This window comes from Carassius gibelio, chromosome B1, assembly GCF_023724105.1.
Source record: "Carassius gibelio isolate Cgi1373 ecotype wild population from Czech Republic chromosome B1, carGib1.2-hapl.c, whole genome shotgun sequence".
Lineage (NCBI taxonomy): Eukaryota > Metazoa > Chordata > Actinopteri > Cypriniformes > Cyprinidae > Carassius > Carassius gibelio.
In genome coordinates this window covers 3129398-3146836 of record NC_068396.1, presented here as the reverse complement: position 1 = coordinate 3146836, position 17439 = coordinate 3129398, and the positions used below count along the sequence as shown (strand labels likewise).

At 36.6% G+C, this 17439-nt stretch overlaps 1 protein-coding gene and 1 long non-coding RNA gene across 51 annotated transcripts in view; both read left to right on the top strand.

Moving 5' to 3' along the window:
• Positions 1 to 17439, top strand: part of LOC127948594 (SLAM family member 9) — a 57700-nt gene that overhangs the window by 22121 nt on the left and 18140 nt on the right. For all 50 annotated transcript variants that reach the window (XM_052545109.1, XM_052545110.1, XM_052545111.1 and 47 more), the window contains exon 4: positions 13554 to 13652. In XM_052545109.1, the coding sequence (XP_052401069.1) occupies positions 13554 to 13652 (99 nt within the window). The remainder of the gene's footprint in view (positions 1 to 13553; positions 13653 to 17439) is intronic.
• Positions 2219 to 3393, top strand: LOC127948596 (uncharacterized). The gene is made up of 4 exons (XR_008152124.1): positions 2219 to 2613; positions 2988 to 3059; positions 3165 to 3227; positions 3332 to 3393. It is a non-coding gene; the product is annotated as an uncharacterized LOC127948596 (long non-coding RNA).

Here is a 17439-nt window from a genome sequence, read left to right as displayed (position 1 = left end):
TACACAGAGACAACAACACACAGAAAAAACAAAAAACAAAAAGAAAAAAGATTTACAAATTGACAAATAAATAAGTGTATAAACAATTGTGCTATAAATGATAATGGAATAGGATTGAGTGAGATGCGGGAATGTTCTAGGATGGAGGGTTAACAAATAAATATAAGGATATTGCACGTTTATAAGCATAACATTTAACTGTTCATGAGGTAGATTGCCTGGGGGAAGAAACTGTTCTTGTGCCTTGCTGTTCTGGTGTTTGCGGCTCTGAGGCGCCGGCCAGATGGCAAAAGTTCAAAGATGGGGTGACTTGGATGTGAGCGATCCAGAGTGATTTTCTGAGTCCTTTTCCTCACTCTGGATGTGTACAGTTCTTGAAGGGTGGGCAGGGGAGCACCAATAATCCTCTCAGCAATCCAACAGTTCTCTGTAGTCTTCTGATGTCTGATTTTGTTGCTGAACCAAACCAGACAGTTATTGAAGTACAGAGGACAGACTCAATGACGGCCGAGTAGAACTGTTTTAGCAGCTCCTGTGGCAGGTTAAACTTCCTCAGCTGGCAAAGGAAATACAACCTTTGCTGGGCCTTTTTAACAATGGAGTCAATGTGATTGTCCCACTTCAGGTCCTGAGAGATGGTGGTTCCCAGGAATCTGAATGACTCCACTGCAGTCACAGGGCTGTTCATGATGGTGAGTGGGGAAAGTGCAGGGGGGTTTCTCCTAAAGTCTACGATCATCTCCACTGTTTTGAGCGTGTTCAGCTCCAGGTTGTTAAGACCGCACCAGACAGCCAGCTGCTCAACCTCTTGTCTGTAAGCGGACTTATCACCGTCCTGGATGAGGCCAATGACTGTAGTGTCGTCTGCAAACTTTAGGAGCTTGACAGAGGGGTCTTTAGAGGTGCAGTCGTTGGTGTACAGGGAGAAGAGCAGAGGGGAGAGAACACATCCCTGAGGGGCACCAGTGTTGGTGGAGCAGCTGTTTGATGTGAATTTCCCCAGTCTCACTAACTGTTGCCTATCTGTCAGAAAGCTGGTGATCCACTGACAGATGGAGCTAGGAACAGAGAGCTGGGTCAGTTTGGTCTGAAGGGCTGTTGGGATGATGGTGTTGAATGCCGAACTAAAGTCCACAAATAGGATCCTCACATAAGTCCCTGTTTTGTCCAGATGTTGCAGGATGAAGTGCAATCCCATGTTGATTGCAGCATCCACGGACCTGTTTGCTCGGTAAGCAAACTGGAGGGGGTCCAGTAAGGGTCCAGTGATGTCCTTCAGATAAGCCAGAACCAGTTTTTCAAACGACTTCATGGCGACAGACGTTAGAGCCACAGGTCTGTAGTCGTTAAGTTCTGCTATCTTGGGTTTCTTTGGGATGGGGATGATGGTGGAGCGTTTGAAGCAGGAAGGCACTTCACACAACTCCAGGGATCTGTTGAAGATCTGTGAAAAGGTGGGGGCCAGCTGGTCAGCACATGTCACTTTTGTTGACATGTCGAGTGTTTTCGGTATTATATATGCTAATTGCTATTATTGGGATATTGTTCAGCAGCTAGCTAAATTTGGTTATGTAACGTTATGTGGCATGAAGTGTATAACATAACTGTGATGATAGAGGCAGGGAATTGACGAGGAGGGGGGACAAACTGCCATTGTTAAGCAGTGTATTTATGTGTTCATTGCCAGTGCAACTGATTTTGATATTTTGAGCATTGTTTGTTGATTAGCTGAATACTTTTGAGGATACTTACCTGCTGTGTTTGATTGTAACGTTACCTGTTGAGGAGAATAAAGTGAGAAATGATGACATTGTTTGCGTACCTGTTGAAGAACTATGAAAGAAATGTGTATATTATTTTAATGTTTAAAAACAGTAAATTGTTACATTATTTATACCACCAGAGAAAAAGCTTTGTGTGGGCGTTTTTGTTCCCTCCCCTTTTCTGTTTTTTTTTTTTTTTTAATGTAGGATATTTTTTTTTTTTCCAGCCAAACGCTGCAAGCTGGAAATCCGGCAATGTGCCTGAGAACTTTAAGCCCTGCACTTTGTACCCCTCTGTCATTGTATTCATCGTTTTTTTATTGTTTATAAACAAACCACATCCATCCCCCACACTTTTGAAAAGCTTGCTACGCCCCTGGGTGGCGGTATGCACCCAAAATTTGGTTGCAATCCGCCATTAAGCAACAGAAGAAGAACAACAACCATTTGTTTCAGTCAAAGGCTGCGTCCGAAATCGAATACTTCTCTACTATATAGTATGGAAAAAGCAGTATGCGACAAATTAGTATGTTTGAATCATTTGCGTTCATAAAAGAGTAGGCGAGAATTGCAATAACTCTCGCGAGATTCAGTTGTACGTATACTTAATTTTCGTTCTAATATGCCTACTCACCTACTGTATAGTAGGGAAAAAGAGTATGTGAAGAAAGAAGTACGTTCGAAACCTTGAACCATAAAACAGTAGGCAAGTAATCCCCGGATGTCCTACTGCTTCAGCCAAGATTCTGAAGGGTTCAACGAGGGATACTTTTCAATCCCAGAATGCCACGCGGAAAGGATAAATCCTCATCGAACGTGAAAGAGAGCAGCGTAGAGGGTGTTTACAAAGGTGAGTATCATATTTGCATGGACCATATACATCTTAAAGGCGATTAATTGTCTGTTTAATATGAGACAGAGAAATGTTCTAAGAGAATTTCAAAAGAGCAAATCACATGAACAGACATTTGAGTGAGATGTGTGTGTTATTATGTAGAATCAACTGTCTACATTGCTTTAGATGAATGTAAGTAATGTAAATAAATAAATCTACATTAAGTAAAACATAAGCTATCTATTTCATTTGACCATTAGTGTTGTTGATAAATTGTGGAGCTCTTGTGTTGGATAAAGTGAGTGAACACATCAGCATCTATCTCAACATGTAAATGCAGTATATCACATAAATCAGAGAGGAGACTGACTCTAGTCTGGATGTTACAGGGACAGATGAGACACGTGTGTTTATCTGCTGCAGAGAGACTGATGAAGAAATGATGCTGTCAAAGACTTTCAGTGAGTACAGTCATCAAAACATATTTTAAATCTTAAGTGGTAGTTTATTAATAAACCGTTATTACAGCACTTTTCTGATTCTTGTTTGCTGTACAATTGATGCAGATCTTTTGTGGTGGAGCAGGTGACAGCAGCATCTGTGGAAAAAACCTGAAAGAAAAATCTAAAGTAAGATCATTCTGTTACTTCTAATACAGAAATGAAATGACACTGTGCTGTTAAAATGACTGCTTTTGTTTTGTCTGTCGACTGATACTATGAACACAATCCAGCAGGAGAAAACTTGACCAACATCACCTTTTATGTTCAGGCAAAGGATTGAACAGAATGGAGGCAAGTCATTAATGACTGAATTTATATGTTTAGATGACCTGACCCTTTAAAACCCCAAGTAGAAACTGTATTAAATGTATGAATGCATTAATATTATAGTAGAACACTGAAGAAAATAAGCTTTAAGAAATAAGCAGCTTTATTGAGCATTTGTGCCCAAGACACAAAAAAGCATTCACAAAATTCATATTTACATGAATTAATTGGCCAGAGACTTTTATCTGAAGTGACTTACAGTGCTGTTATTACAGGATCTCAATCCCTCTGGAGTCACCTGGAATAAAGACACACCGGTGGAAATTGATCCAGCAACCTTCTGCTGACCAGTCCAGTTCACTAAATCACAGAAATAATGAAGATTTATCAAATTAACATGCAATTGTAAAAATATAACATTTAATTCAGCAATAAATAGAATGCTGGCAACATGACAAAGTGTTTTACTCTGTGTAAGTGTTTTCCAGGTCATTATTTTGTTGATAAGTGTTGGGGTGGGCTAGAAATGCTTTCTGAGGTAATCTTAATTTCTAAGTAGTAATACTTACATTTTTCAAGTGTAAAATCAACATTCTTCTCCAAAGGCGAGATCTTCAAGCAGCTGATCAACGTCTTATTTGTGCAGATATTACAAATACTGCAAAAGCTGAGGAAAACCGTAGGAGGTAGGGTTGTGGAGTTATTGATGCTATGAAGGGTTTAATTTTTAAGGATTAAACTGTGGGTCATTTCAATAGAGTTAAAACATAAAAACAACACAAATATTATAGTTAAACTACAATAACAATAAAAGGACATTTGTGTATTCAACAAGACCGACCACAAAAGGAGCAAATTGCATCAACATCAAAATATTTAGGTAGTAAATATTAAAACCGGTAGCAGTCTCATATATTTGAAGTTGTTATAACGTCATAGGTCAAATGATAATGTAAACATGGCGGAATTCATTCATACTCAACGAGATTTGGCTGTAGAGTACATACTCTTTTAGCGCTCGTTAAGTTAGTACTTATTGAAATGTAGTACCTACTCGTTAAGTATGCGATTTCGGACGCAGCCAAAGAGTATAAAAGCCCAAGAGGCGAAACTCAATAGAACGCTCCATAGCAACAGTTGCCCCCATAGACATGTATAGGTAGACGCCCCATCGAACGCTACTGCCTATTCGCACGAACGAGCCGTGGAGCCGCCATCTTGGACCGGTCGCCTGCTCCACTCAGTGTAACTTGTTTGCCAGGTGCAATGAGCTGTCAGCGCATTAAATTAATCATATCTCACTGAATACCTAACTGATTTTGACGCGGGGTTTTTTTGCCGCAAAGGTCATTCATGCAGCTATGATACAGGCACGGGCGTAATTTCCTATGGGGACAGGGGGGACATGTCCCCCCCACTTTTCAAAATCCCGTTCGTGTCCCCCCCACTTTCAAATTAGTTTATGATTTTTTTTAACCGCGCGCCGTCATCGTCATGGAGGAGCAGGACCGAGCAGAACAGACCTGCCTGTCTGTGTCGATGCGCGCGTCCGCATATCGACAGGGACGTCTCGTGCACACTCTAAATAGTGTAAGCGCACTGAAAGTTCTACTGAGCAGCCGGTATCGCTGTCAGTCATGAAACGCCAGCAACAGATGACTTTAATGTCTTCATGGATGAAAAAAAGAAAAGGAGATGGTGAGTTGGTTGATTCAGTAAATTAGCTCAGGTCAGGGTAATCAAAATGTCTGTCTACTTATTTTTTTACAGTCTATGGTCTACACACTGATCTATAATATAGATAGATCAGTTGGTCTACACCTGTTGATGAGCTAACGTTAACATACACTGTTGCTAGGTAACTTCAGACCGTTAGCTAGCTAACCTAAACATGTATGTTGCCTAGAACATTCTGTGTCCACTTTAAACAGCAGCGTTTTCTGTCAGCAATGTATGACAAGCAGACTCTGGTTCCTGTTATAGGCTACTCAACTCATTATACTCAGATGCAGAAATAAAATAAGTCTTAATAATAAATGTTTTTCTAAATTTGAGTTATTGTTCACTTACAATATTTGTTCATTTAAAATGGAAGTTAATTTGTAAAAATTGATTTACTTGTTCAAAGAAAAGGCTTGATGTTGAGCTGGCCTGAGTTAGCCTATATTTTATATAGTGTTATGGTTATGTGGTGAGCCTGAGTATAGTTTTACACATCAGCCCAGTCTAGTCTGTAAAGTTATTGATACGCAGTCAGGGTTTTTTTTACACATTAATCTGAAAATGAATGTGGCACACCCAGTTTTTAAAATGTACATCCTGAGACTCTTTTCTGGCTATGTGGACTCAATATGAACATAACTCAGTTGTTTTCATATCAGAGCACAGATGAGGTGGAGCTGCTTCAGAACAGAGAGGTTGAGATAGGGAGAAGTAGCTCAGAGTTGCAGGTATGTGCTTTGTAAAGGGTCAGGTAATTAATTGTAATTATGTCATGTCAGAAACAGGCTAGCACATTTTCATATTTCATAGGTGAGACAGGGAAAATTTTTAGTGAACGTTTTTTACTTCATAAAATTATTCTCTCAAGTCTTGGGCATTCAACAATAAATAAAGTAAGACATCTTTTTCTTCCACATAGTAGCCTATTATTCTTTTTGGCAGGATTTATCATTATAAACAACGTAATTATTTCCTGGATTTTGTATCACCATAGTCCCTAACTGTATGTAAATGGAGGAAATGGGATTCAAATCGAAAAAAAAATTTCCCATTTTGTGCCCCCCCCCCCCCCCCCCCCCCCCCCCCCCCCCCCCACTTTTCAAACCAAAGTTACACCCTTGGATACAGGACACATGATTCAGAATATTTTAATATTCATAATAGGCATACAGTGACATATTATATTCTGATATAATATATAAGTGACCAAAAAGGATATTTATAAAATCACACACTATAAATATGATGAAGCAGAAACAGATAGTTGCAGTAAAATAAGATATGTACACACACACACACACACACTTGTGAGGTTATAAAATAACTGCTCTCTTATAATTATTTAGAAAAAATTATGCAAAATGCAGATCCACCAAAGAGGGAGTGAGAGAGAGATGACAGGATGAGACAAAACAATTTAGCACGCGCGCACACACACACACACACACAAACCTGCTCCAACTCCGTCTACAAAAGTCATGCGGTTTACCATGCTTACTGCCTGCAATGCATTGTAATGTAACATCATTGAAAAACTGGGATTTTTTCAGTAAAAAAAAATACTAAAATTTGACAAAAAATATTTTCTTTTTGTTATAATTGTGATTTTATAATATTTAGATATGAATCCAACTTGTGAAAAGATATCTTTCAGGTAGTCAAATAGCATATAGTGGAGATCTATAGCCATCTAGTGGTTAAAGTTTTTTTTTTTTTTTTTTATCTGCATTTTCCAAAAAATGGGTATAAATGTTACATTAAATCATTTAAAATTATCCATGTTATCCCCATGAATGAAAGTTAGAAATCTGTGTCTTTTATAAAGAGAATTTTACATAAAATGCTGTTTTTTTTTTGTAAAAAGCCTATTTAAATAAATATTTATAGAAATTTAGAAGATATCATAAATCCTCCAAAAACTGCACAAATGTTAAGTTAAAACATTAACAAACAGAGTAAAATTACATTTGTAAAAAAAAAAAAAAAAAAAAAAAAAAAACTATTATCTTGTTACAAAATTAAATGTTATTGTCAAAAAACACGAGTGTGGACAGGAAACGAAGACCATCAGAGAGTTAATATACATTACTTCCTGAAATCACGTGCGCAACCACAAATAACAATAGTAGTAATAATAGTAATGTTAAATCCTACTTGTGAAAAGTAATCCCGAGCCGTACTTGCGATGGTCCGCCGATTAGAACAGGAAAATGCTGCACAGTTCTCTGGTATCTTAACTGCTGCTACGCAACGAAACTAGGAGTACGACCGGTTTAAGATGGCGGCCGCAAATCTCGTCGCCCAGCAGCCAATAGGGCGTCTACTTATATGATGTCTATGGTTGCCCCCATGACGTAATGCGGCCGCCATTATGGACTGAAAACTGAAGAAAAACGCCAAGAAATAATGGGAGTCAATGGCCTTGACAAACTTAACATAACAAAAACTTAACATATCTTATTTTTTTCTGGCCGTAATATCTAAATATGAAAACTATTTAAAATACATTAATGAGGATGACCAACGTTAAATAAATTTCACTTCAGTAACTGTCTGGTTCAGCTCAGCTTCTAAATCTGACCTCAGAAGACTACAGAGAGTAGTCCGGACTGCTGAGCGAATCATCGGTTCAACTCTCCCATCTATTCAAGAACTGTACTTATCCAGAGTGAGAAAAAGGGCTGTCAAAATCACCCTGGACCCCTCACATCCAGCACACTCCCTCTTTGAACTGTTGCCATCTGGTCGACGCTACAGAGCACTGAGCACTAGAACGACCAGACACAGGACCAGTTTCTTCCCTCAGGCAATCCATCTTATGAACAGCTGACAATAATGGCGAACACACTACACTTTATATTTATATACACACACACTTTATTTATCTAACACACATACTTAGTATACACTTAAATTTTGCACACAATATATATGTACATACATAACTTCACTTTGTAATATACCTGCCTACAATTGTCATTTGTATATTGTCATTCACTGTCTACATATTTGTATTTTTTATTCTTTTATTATGTGTTTTATGTTCTGTCGCTGTCATTCTGTTGTACTGCGGAGCTTCTGTCACGAAAACAAATTCCTCGTATGTGTAAACATACCTGGCAATAAAGCTCATTCTGATTCTGATTCTGATTCTGATAACAGAAAATATATGTCTATGTGTCGGTTATGCATGGCCTAATCACCCTTAGGAAATAGTATTTTGGGACAAAATATTATTATAGAAATACTATAAGACTACTATAGAAATACTATAGCGGCTCTAGGATATTATAGAGTTATTACAGAACATAGCATACTTCTGTGATGTTCTGTAATAGCTACCTCTATAATATTTTAAAGCTGCTATAGTATTTCTATAGTAGTCGTATCGTACTTCTGTAGTATGTCCCGAATAACTATAGGCCTAGTATTCCTATACGATTACTATAATATTTTGTCCCAAAATACTAGTAAGATTCCTATAGTACTTTTTCATAAGGGTATGTCCCCCACCGAATCGGCTTCATTAGCCTACCACTTACGTTTTGCAAAGAAACAATTATAAAATTACTGCAAACCTTTAATCTATCAATATTTATGTTCTATTATACATTTTCCTTTTTATATGAATAACAGAAATTCATAAAATAATATATACAGGCAGACACACAGTAATAAGATTTATTCAAATGTTGATTTTGACATTAGTGAACATTACCATATATTTGATTTGAAAAAAAATATATATATATATATACAGTATATATATATATATATATATATATATATATATATATATATATATATATATATATATATGAGCATTTCTAAAGACAGTTCATCTTTTACATAGAATTTCACAAAAATATTAACAACTTGTTTTTCAACATCTTCAGTGAAATTGCACACACATCTGTGAATGTCCTATTACAGATGGAAAGGTAAAAAAAAAAAGATGTGCAATCTAGCAAGTGCACACATGAACTATAAACAGTACTAAAATGTAAGTGGTGCCATAAGATCTCCGTTATTAATCAGACACCACCATCTATTGTGTTTGCATTTGTGTATGAGAAGTTTGTATTTTTTTTTTCTTTTTGTGAGAGAAGAGGCACTGACATAGAATGGAAGCATTAGTCAAAATATGTGTATAATCTAGCAAATGAACACATGAACTAAAAATAACTCTGGCCATCAGATGGTCTTTTGAACTGGCTGCTGTGAAAATGGGCACTGCACACCCTCTAGGTCCGATGCAGCTGATTCAAAGGTATGCCATGAAGGAATACATTCCTTAGATTTTGGACCCACCTGGCACACCTGCAATGTATATATAAGAAACATGATGAATAAATGTTTTCAAGTGTCAAAATTATTTTGAACACAAAAATAGCACTGCACTTCATGCAGAAATGCAGAGACTAGGCTATCTGCATATTTGTCTGGTAATTGGTAACACCATTAATGTCCATGCACTTGGGTGTGACTGGAGATAATATAATATGAACATTTAGAAAAATTGCTTTGATCTCAGACCTATTGCCTCTATACTCAAGTTGTCATTTTCCACAGTACATTTGATGCTACTGCTCAAATGCACCTTTGCAATTGCTGATAGACCCCGACTGTCAGACACATCTTTGAAGATCATAGCATTAACTTCTGTTACAAAATAAATGCGATCTAATAATAGGCTACGTCAATCATTAGTTTATAAGGCAAACTTGACAGAGATGCACTAGCCTAGCCTAACATTCATGCAGATTTACCAACGCTTACATTGCTGTCATTCACGTTCAAAATTCAAGTTAAATCACGACATCATTAAAATATTTCCACTTAAATGAATTATTACCACTGATCTATATTATAGATCAGTGGTTATTACCTTTGTGCATCCTTTGGAAATCGATGAAATGGCGCTTCTCGTGGACTGGTACATTTTTGCAATTTATTGCAGAACACTGCTTGCGTTTTGACCACTTGCTCATCTTCTTCACAGTTTGGTTGTGTAACGATTTCAGCAGCTTTCAGTCCATAATGGCGGACGCGCCTCCGCAGCGCCATCTACAGACTGTTACCCATAACACAACAGAGTTTCGCCTCTTGGGCTCTTTGTTTCAGTTTCGTATTTGGGACTTCCTTTATACCGCTCTGTCCTCACGGAGAGTAGGTTGTGTTTCTGAAACACATACGGTTAGAAAGTGTAAAAAGCTGCTGTATGCCTAAAAATGCTTGTTGTTAGATATTCGACGTCCTTCATCTGCGCCGTGTTCTTCATCACAGGAGCTGTTTCGGGTAAATTATGTGTTCGTTATTATTTCTCAAAGATGGCGCGGAGTTCCTTCTCGGCTTATTTAAGGCCGGTTAGTTTTAAAATAGTATAGTATTATAGCCTAATTTACAGTAGGATACCAAATGACTGGAATATTTTAGACAATTATATTGACAACAGACTCTATCGTGGACTAATTTTTCATGTTAATATTTCAAGTTATTATCTCACTCACTCACACGGCCTTCACTTGCCAAGGACGTGTAACATTACATTAGTCTAATTTAGATTATTATACAGTGGATATATTATAAAACAACGTGTTTATTTACTGTGCTGTTTACTATGTATTTTATGTATATTATATATTTAGATGTAATAATAATAATAATAATAATATGGCCAGATATGGTACAGGTATTTTTTGTTGATGTAGCATGTTAGCAGGAAGCTAGCAGTAACTGCAGAAATTTGCTTGTTGAATGTTGACTAACATACTCTCTCATATTTTATTAATTAGGTGAAGATAAAGCAGTGGGTTCGTCTGTTTCATTTCGTCCAGACAAAATGGTATCTCCTGTCAGCAGCATTATATGGAAACACAAAAGCAGGACTGGAGTTGTTGTAAAAGCGATTGAGTGGGATAAAGATGAGCCTGAGGTTAACATCCCAAATCCGAGATTCCAAGGCATCACATCTATTGATGACAAGACTGGACAGATCACTATAACTAATTTAACTGTTGAACACAGTGGACTATATACCATTGACATCAACAGTAAAGAACAGGAAAAAAAATTCACCTTGACTGTTATAGGTGAGTGGATATTATTATATGAGTGAAACAAACAAACAAGCAAGAACATAAAATTAATTAAAAAAATTACTGGATCAGATTGTAATAGAGTACTTTGATAAATACTATGATACTGTAATTTATGCACCATTGCATTTACATGCTACTGCAAGGTACTTCTAGGAATACCACGGTAGATGCTCAGGAACACTGTTGTACAATGGTTCTACTTTATTATGGTTTGTATTCAAGTACAGTGTAGGGTTGTGTGATATTGACAATATAGTTATTAAGATGGTAAAGAACATTTAATGAATAATTTGATATAAAGCCATTCTTATAAAGAGTAGGGATATGTATTTATATGTGTGGATGTGTGTATATGAATATGTGTGTATTTGCATGTATATATTATTTTGTAGGAAATTGTCTGAATATATATATATACGTATGTATATGCATATGTGTACTTGCATATATATCTTTTGTAGGAAATTGTCTGTTTCTATGCTGACTACATTTCAGTAGGTATTATGTATCTGTGGGGTAATGTTCTCTAATCATTTGGGGTTGGCTTATGTATATATAGAATTGTTTCTTCCACTGAGTGTTTTTCTATGCAAGTGTACTTTTAATTGATTAATGGTTGGGGCTATTAGGCTTGTTTAGACTATTCACCCAATCCTCTTTTTAGTTGTGATATAGTGTCTCAGTCTCACTGGTGAATTTGGAAGCCAAACACATATTATATAAATATATTTGACCTTACTCTACAGTAGGGAAATTGCAATACTTTTGAGCTAATTTCTACACTTGCAAGCAGGGCCTAAAACTAACATTCACATCTGCCGATGGCTGGTGACTTCAGAAAATTTACTGGCCTTAAATATTTTTCATTGCCATGTAGCTGTCAAAAAATGGCCAGTTGCTCCCACTACTACAACAACTAAACATATTTAAAGGGGTCATATGATGTGATTTCCATTTTTCCTTTCTCTTTGGAGTGTTTTGATGCCTGAAGAAGATCTGTAAGGTTGCAAACACTAAAGTCTCAAATCCAAAGAGATTTTCTTTATCAAAGTATAAAAGTATCATAAGCTGGGCTACTGTATTATTATTTATTTATTTATTTTTTACTACCGTATTCACAAGTGTTTTCAAGAAAATTAAGTGCATGTTTTTAACACGTGTAATATTACCTTTTATCGACCAACAATATACATACTATATATACTACTTGCAGAACTATATTTTGAAACGTTACTGTGATGGGCTGTCACAGTCTAGTTAATGAATGGGAAACACTGGTGAGTCTTTGAGTCATGAATTCAGCTGACTCATTCAAATGACTGATTTATTCAGGATGGAAGCAAATTACTGTCTTTACAATAATATATTGAATCATTTACTCAAACAATGAAAAACATTGATATTCATTCAATAACAAAACACCCTTGTGTTTTGTATGATACATGCAATGGTTTGATTGGACTTTCAAAGAGTATTTTTGTTGAGTGTTTGCAGAAATGAGTGACATACTCAAATATATCAGCTCACACATTTCATTGTTTCTTTCACAGAGCCGGTCCCCAAACCTAAGATAACTAAAGAGGAGAGCACTAACGCTGATGGCGTGCCTTTGAAATGTGACTACAGTGGGGAAATCATCTGGAAGAATTCTACAGGACAAACAGTGGAGGACAAGAAGAATGAGATAACAGTCAAAAACACAGGAAATCCAGAAAACTTCTACACCTGCACACTCAAGAACACTGTGAGTGAAGAGACCAGTGATCGAGTCTATGAGAGAGAATTATTTGTGACAGGTAAGACAGAAAATTACTTCAGTAATAAATTCCAAAGAAGAAAATCAGATCAAATCAAATCATTTTATATATATATATAGATGCTTGAGATGCTTTTCTGTTTAGAAATTGCATTTACGTTCAACAAATATCTCCTTTTCCATTGTTTCTTCTATGTAAACATGGACATGATTGACTGGGATGGGGGTTAGGCAACTTCGGTCCTGGAGGGCCACTGTCCTGCAGAGTTTAGCTCCAACCCTAATTAACACACCTGAACAAGGCAATCAGTGTTTTCGGGATTACTAGATAGATAACAGGCAGGTGAGTTTTTATGAGGGCTGAAGCTAAACTCTGCAGGATAGTGGCCCTTCAGGACCAGAGTTGCCTATCCCTGCTCTACAGTCAAACTCTCTAACCAATAGGCCACGACTTCCCAAATTAATTGCAATATATCAGACATTTGAGGTTCTGTGGTTGCTGATACTATTAGCCAAGAAATCAGTAGTCTAAATTAGTAGATCTATTAATGCTTTCTAGCTGTGCATTTGATTTATAAAACTGGTGTTTTCTTTGTTAATAATCAGGTGCAGGACCTATCACTGGGATATTGATTTTTATCATCCTCCTCCTCCTCCTCATCATCATCTTGATTTGCATCTATTTACTCAAAAAGTCCATTTACGGTAGGTTTCCTATTGTGATTTTATTTTCTTTATTTTTTTAAAGGAGTGTTAAATATGATTTCTCTATGAATTCAACTACTTTTCTACTTTTCTTTTAATGGGTTATTCTGTGTCAAATCAACCAGAGTTCCCCAGCTCAAATTTTTTATTTGCTAATATTTTTTTCTGACTAAACATAAACATATAAGTGGTGAAAACCCAAATATTAAATGTTGTGTGTGAATATTTATGGAGTAATCCAGGTATTTGTAGATGGGGGTCAAAATGGCAATTTTCACTTGAGATTCAGAGCCAAATTACAGGGGGTTAAAAATGACTTCAGAAAGACTGCAACATCATTGTTAATTGTACCCCGAGATTGGTAGGTTTATTAGTAAAATTTGTTAACTTTAGCAGCCTCTTTTGCATTATGTGCCAATTGAGCACTTTTCAAGTTTTTCTCCAAAACTTGCAGGCCTGTAACTTCAAAAGTATTAAAGATCTCTTAAAGGGCTCATATGATGCTTCATGCACTTTTACAAGTTGTTTGAAATGAAATGTGTGTTGGCAATGTATGTACACAACCACCCTAAAATTATTTTAAAAAAATCCTCCTAGAAGAGCTGGGACAACGCGTCGAGGTCATCGATGACGTCGACGCAAAATATGCGCATCGATTCGTCGGCCTGTTTTTTCTCTTAAAAACGTTTACCTTATGTGCGCTGAATATACGTGATGGCCGGATCAACATTCTTTCCAACGTTATTTAACCAATCCAGGGGTTTTTCTGCATTAATCTTTTTGTTTGGCGGCTGTCAAAGCCTTTTTTGATCGGTGAGTGATATAGAATATTATGACTGCTGCGCCTGACTGGGCGCGTACGAGAGAGAGACCCGGCTGAGCGCGCACTCACAGTCTTCAAACTAAACGAGCTCTGTCTTGCTCTCTCTCTCTCTTTCTCCCTCCTGCATATTAACCAAAATCATTAGACACGATAGAAAAAGGGCGGAACACCAAAGTTTCACGTGGAGCATTCAGAGATTTTTTTTTTCTCCATGACAGGCTGCTGGCTCCCACTGTTATTTTTTTTTATTTATTTATTTATTTATTTATTTTTTGGGGGGGGAAAGCACTCTCTGTGTTAGCTTAAAGCCCTCAAGTTTACATTGGTTACTGTATTCTTTCAATTGCTCTAAAAAAGTATTTTTTGGGCGACCTTTTTTATTGAATGCTAGACATCAAGTTGTTGTTATTTTCATCTGAAAGAATAACTTTTTTTCAGTACGCTAGGCCCTATGTGTTCAGTAAGCTTGTTTCAGTAAGCTATGTGTTTTCAAGGCTTCAAGGTTTTATTGAATGCTATCTCTATACAAGTGCAAAGTAATGCATTCTTAGTCAGACTTTTATTTTGTAACTTTAAGAGCAATAAACATATATTGCAATGTTAAGGAATTCATGTTTTTTTTCATTCAGATATGTAAATCAAGATGTATAAATTGTTAGTAGTCAATTAATGGGGAGATATTTGAAATCGAATCGGTCTGAAAAAATTAATCGTTAGATTAATCGATGCATCAAAAAAATAATCGCTAGATTAATAGTTTAAAAAATAATCATTTATCCCAGCCCTACCTCCTAGTGGTTTTTGTTAATCTGGTCAAATCTTTACCCCTGTTTTAAATCAAGCCGTTCTCAGAGACCTGTCTGTGTGGTGTCACAAAACAGGCCCCTTCTGTGTTAGTTTGATTTACAGTAGCATTTCAGCTAAGACTGTCTTACCTTAGACCTGCTCTGAGTGACTGTCATCAGTCTGCCATTGTTTCACCACCGCAGCAGTTGTAGACAAGAATGACTCCTAAGCAATTGAGGTGTTTTGTTTTTGGATATAATAATAAACACATAGCAGTTGTCATGTACACGCAGTGGATAAGGTATGTTTTTGAAGGGAATGCACCGGCAGGGACCATGTCCACACAAATCATTTGTGGTCCAGCTTCACTACAGAAGGTTCCTTTTAATGAATCTTTGCAAATCTCCTTTCCTAATAATCTGCTAATTACCAAGTTTAACAATGAATGTGGCTAAAGTAAACAGTCACTAGTGTTCTGAACAGATCTGATTTTGACAGGGTACAGGATAATTTTAACCAAACTATGTTACAGTCTTTTCATTAAGACCCTAAAGAATCATATAAACTTGTGGAAAATGGGCATCATATGACCCCTTTAATGACCTTTTAGTTATTGGCCTTAACAAACTTTTATTTTTAAAGTTCTATATTGTTCATTTCCAGATATAGCCTATTGTAGTTTTAATATGGATCCAAGAGTAAATCGTTAAATTGGACACATTTTTAGTGGTAAAAAACCAAATGTGGGTCACTTTAAAAAAAATATGATACTTTTTTTCTTTTAAAAGAGAAAGTCTAATGAACAAATAATATTTAAACTACAAATATAGTTTATATATAGTCTGATTGCAATAAATATTATTTTTCCAAAGTTTGCGTGTCTGTAACTCAAGAAGTATTAAATATATTGCAATATGATTTTAGATTATAGTCCTTAATTAACTTTTCTTTTAGAATCTTAATTATCTAGGGACTACATCATTCAGTCCCAGAGATATCGGGACCTCCACGAGGCTCCATTTACTACGTACATATCTGAACTCTTGGCAGCTTTAGAAGATGTTAAAAGGAACACAATTCCTTCTTTCAGTTATTCCTGAAACTTATTAGAATCTTATTAGAATAGAATCTGTTAAATAGACTACAGAGAGCAAGGTGATGTGGCTCAACTTGACCATTTCAGTGCATTTTTGCTCTCAGACAGGTATGATATATTTATATTGTTTTGATAGAGGGAAACAAGATAAAATATTAATTTCAACATTATTTATCTCTCAGACATTGTTCTTTAAATTTGTATTGGATGTATACAAAATGACCAACATTTGGTTTTCAGCCTTTAAAAATTGGTAATATTCATATTCAGTATCTGAATATGGAGCCTCATCGAGATCCCAATATCACTAGGACCGAACAGAAAAGAAAAGTTTATCAAGAACTAGAACCTAAATCCATATTGCAAAACCTTTAATACTTCTTGAATTACAGGAAGGCAAACGAATATACATGTGCATTTCAATAAATTAGAATGTTGTGCAGTGGTGGTTTCTCCATTAGGGCGATTGGGTGACACATCACAAAAGCGCAAAAGGGAGGGATTTTTTTTTCTTTTACATTCAACCACAGTGTTACGCTAGCTTTCACTATTGTAGACTGTTTGTGCTGCCTCTAGATAGTTAAATTAACATTGTCGCGTTTTGTGTAGCACCTCCCAATCGCCCCGAGTGCTCTCATAGGGGCCGTTCGCATATCGCGTCTTTTGCGATTTCCAATTGCGATTTCGTTATTTCCAATGTAGGTGTGCGGCATGCGCGCTCATAATAAAAGCAACGTGCACGCGGTGCGACGCGCCTATTTTTCCAGGCACGTCCGCACTGCATCGAGTTAAAAACATCTAAACTTTTCAGAATGCCGCAAGTGCACCGCGAGTCATGTGACAAGAACTTACCAATCAGCTTCATCCTTTCCTGTAACAACGTTGAAAGCTCAGTTAATTTGAAGGAACTGCTGATCATAGTTGTATATAGATTGCCATTTTGAAATAAATTTAGTAGCAGAGCTACTCCAAGCGATTTTTAGAGCTGCAAATCCATTTATCCTTTGCTGAAATTTCTGCGTCTTCATGGAGAGAGCACGTCATGGTTGCTTAGCAAAGGCAGACGCCTTAGGGGCACAACT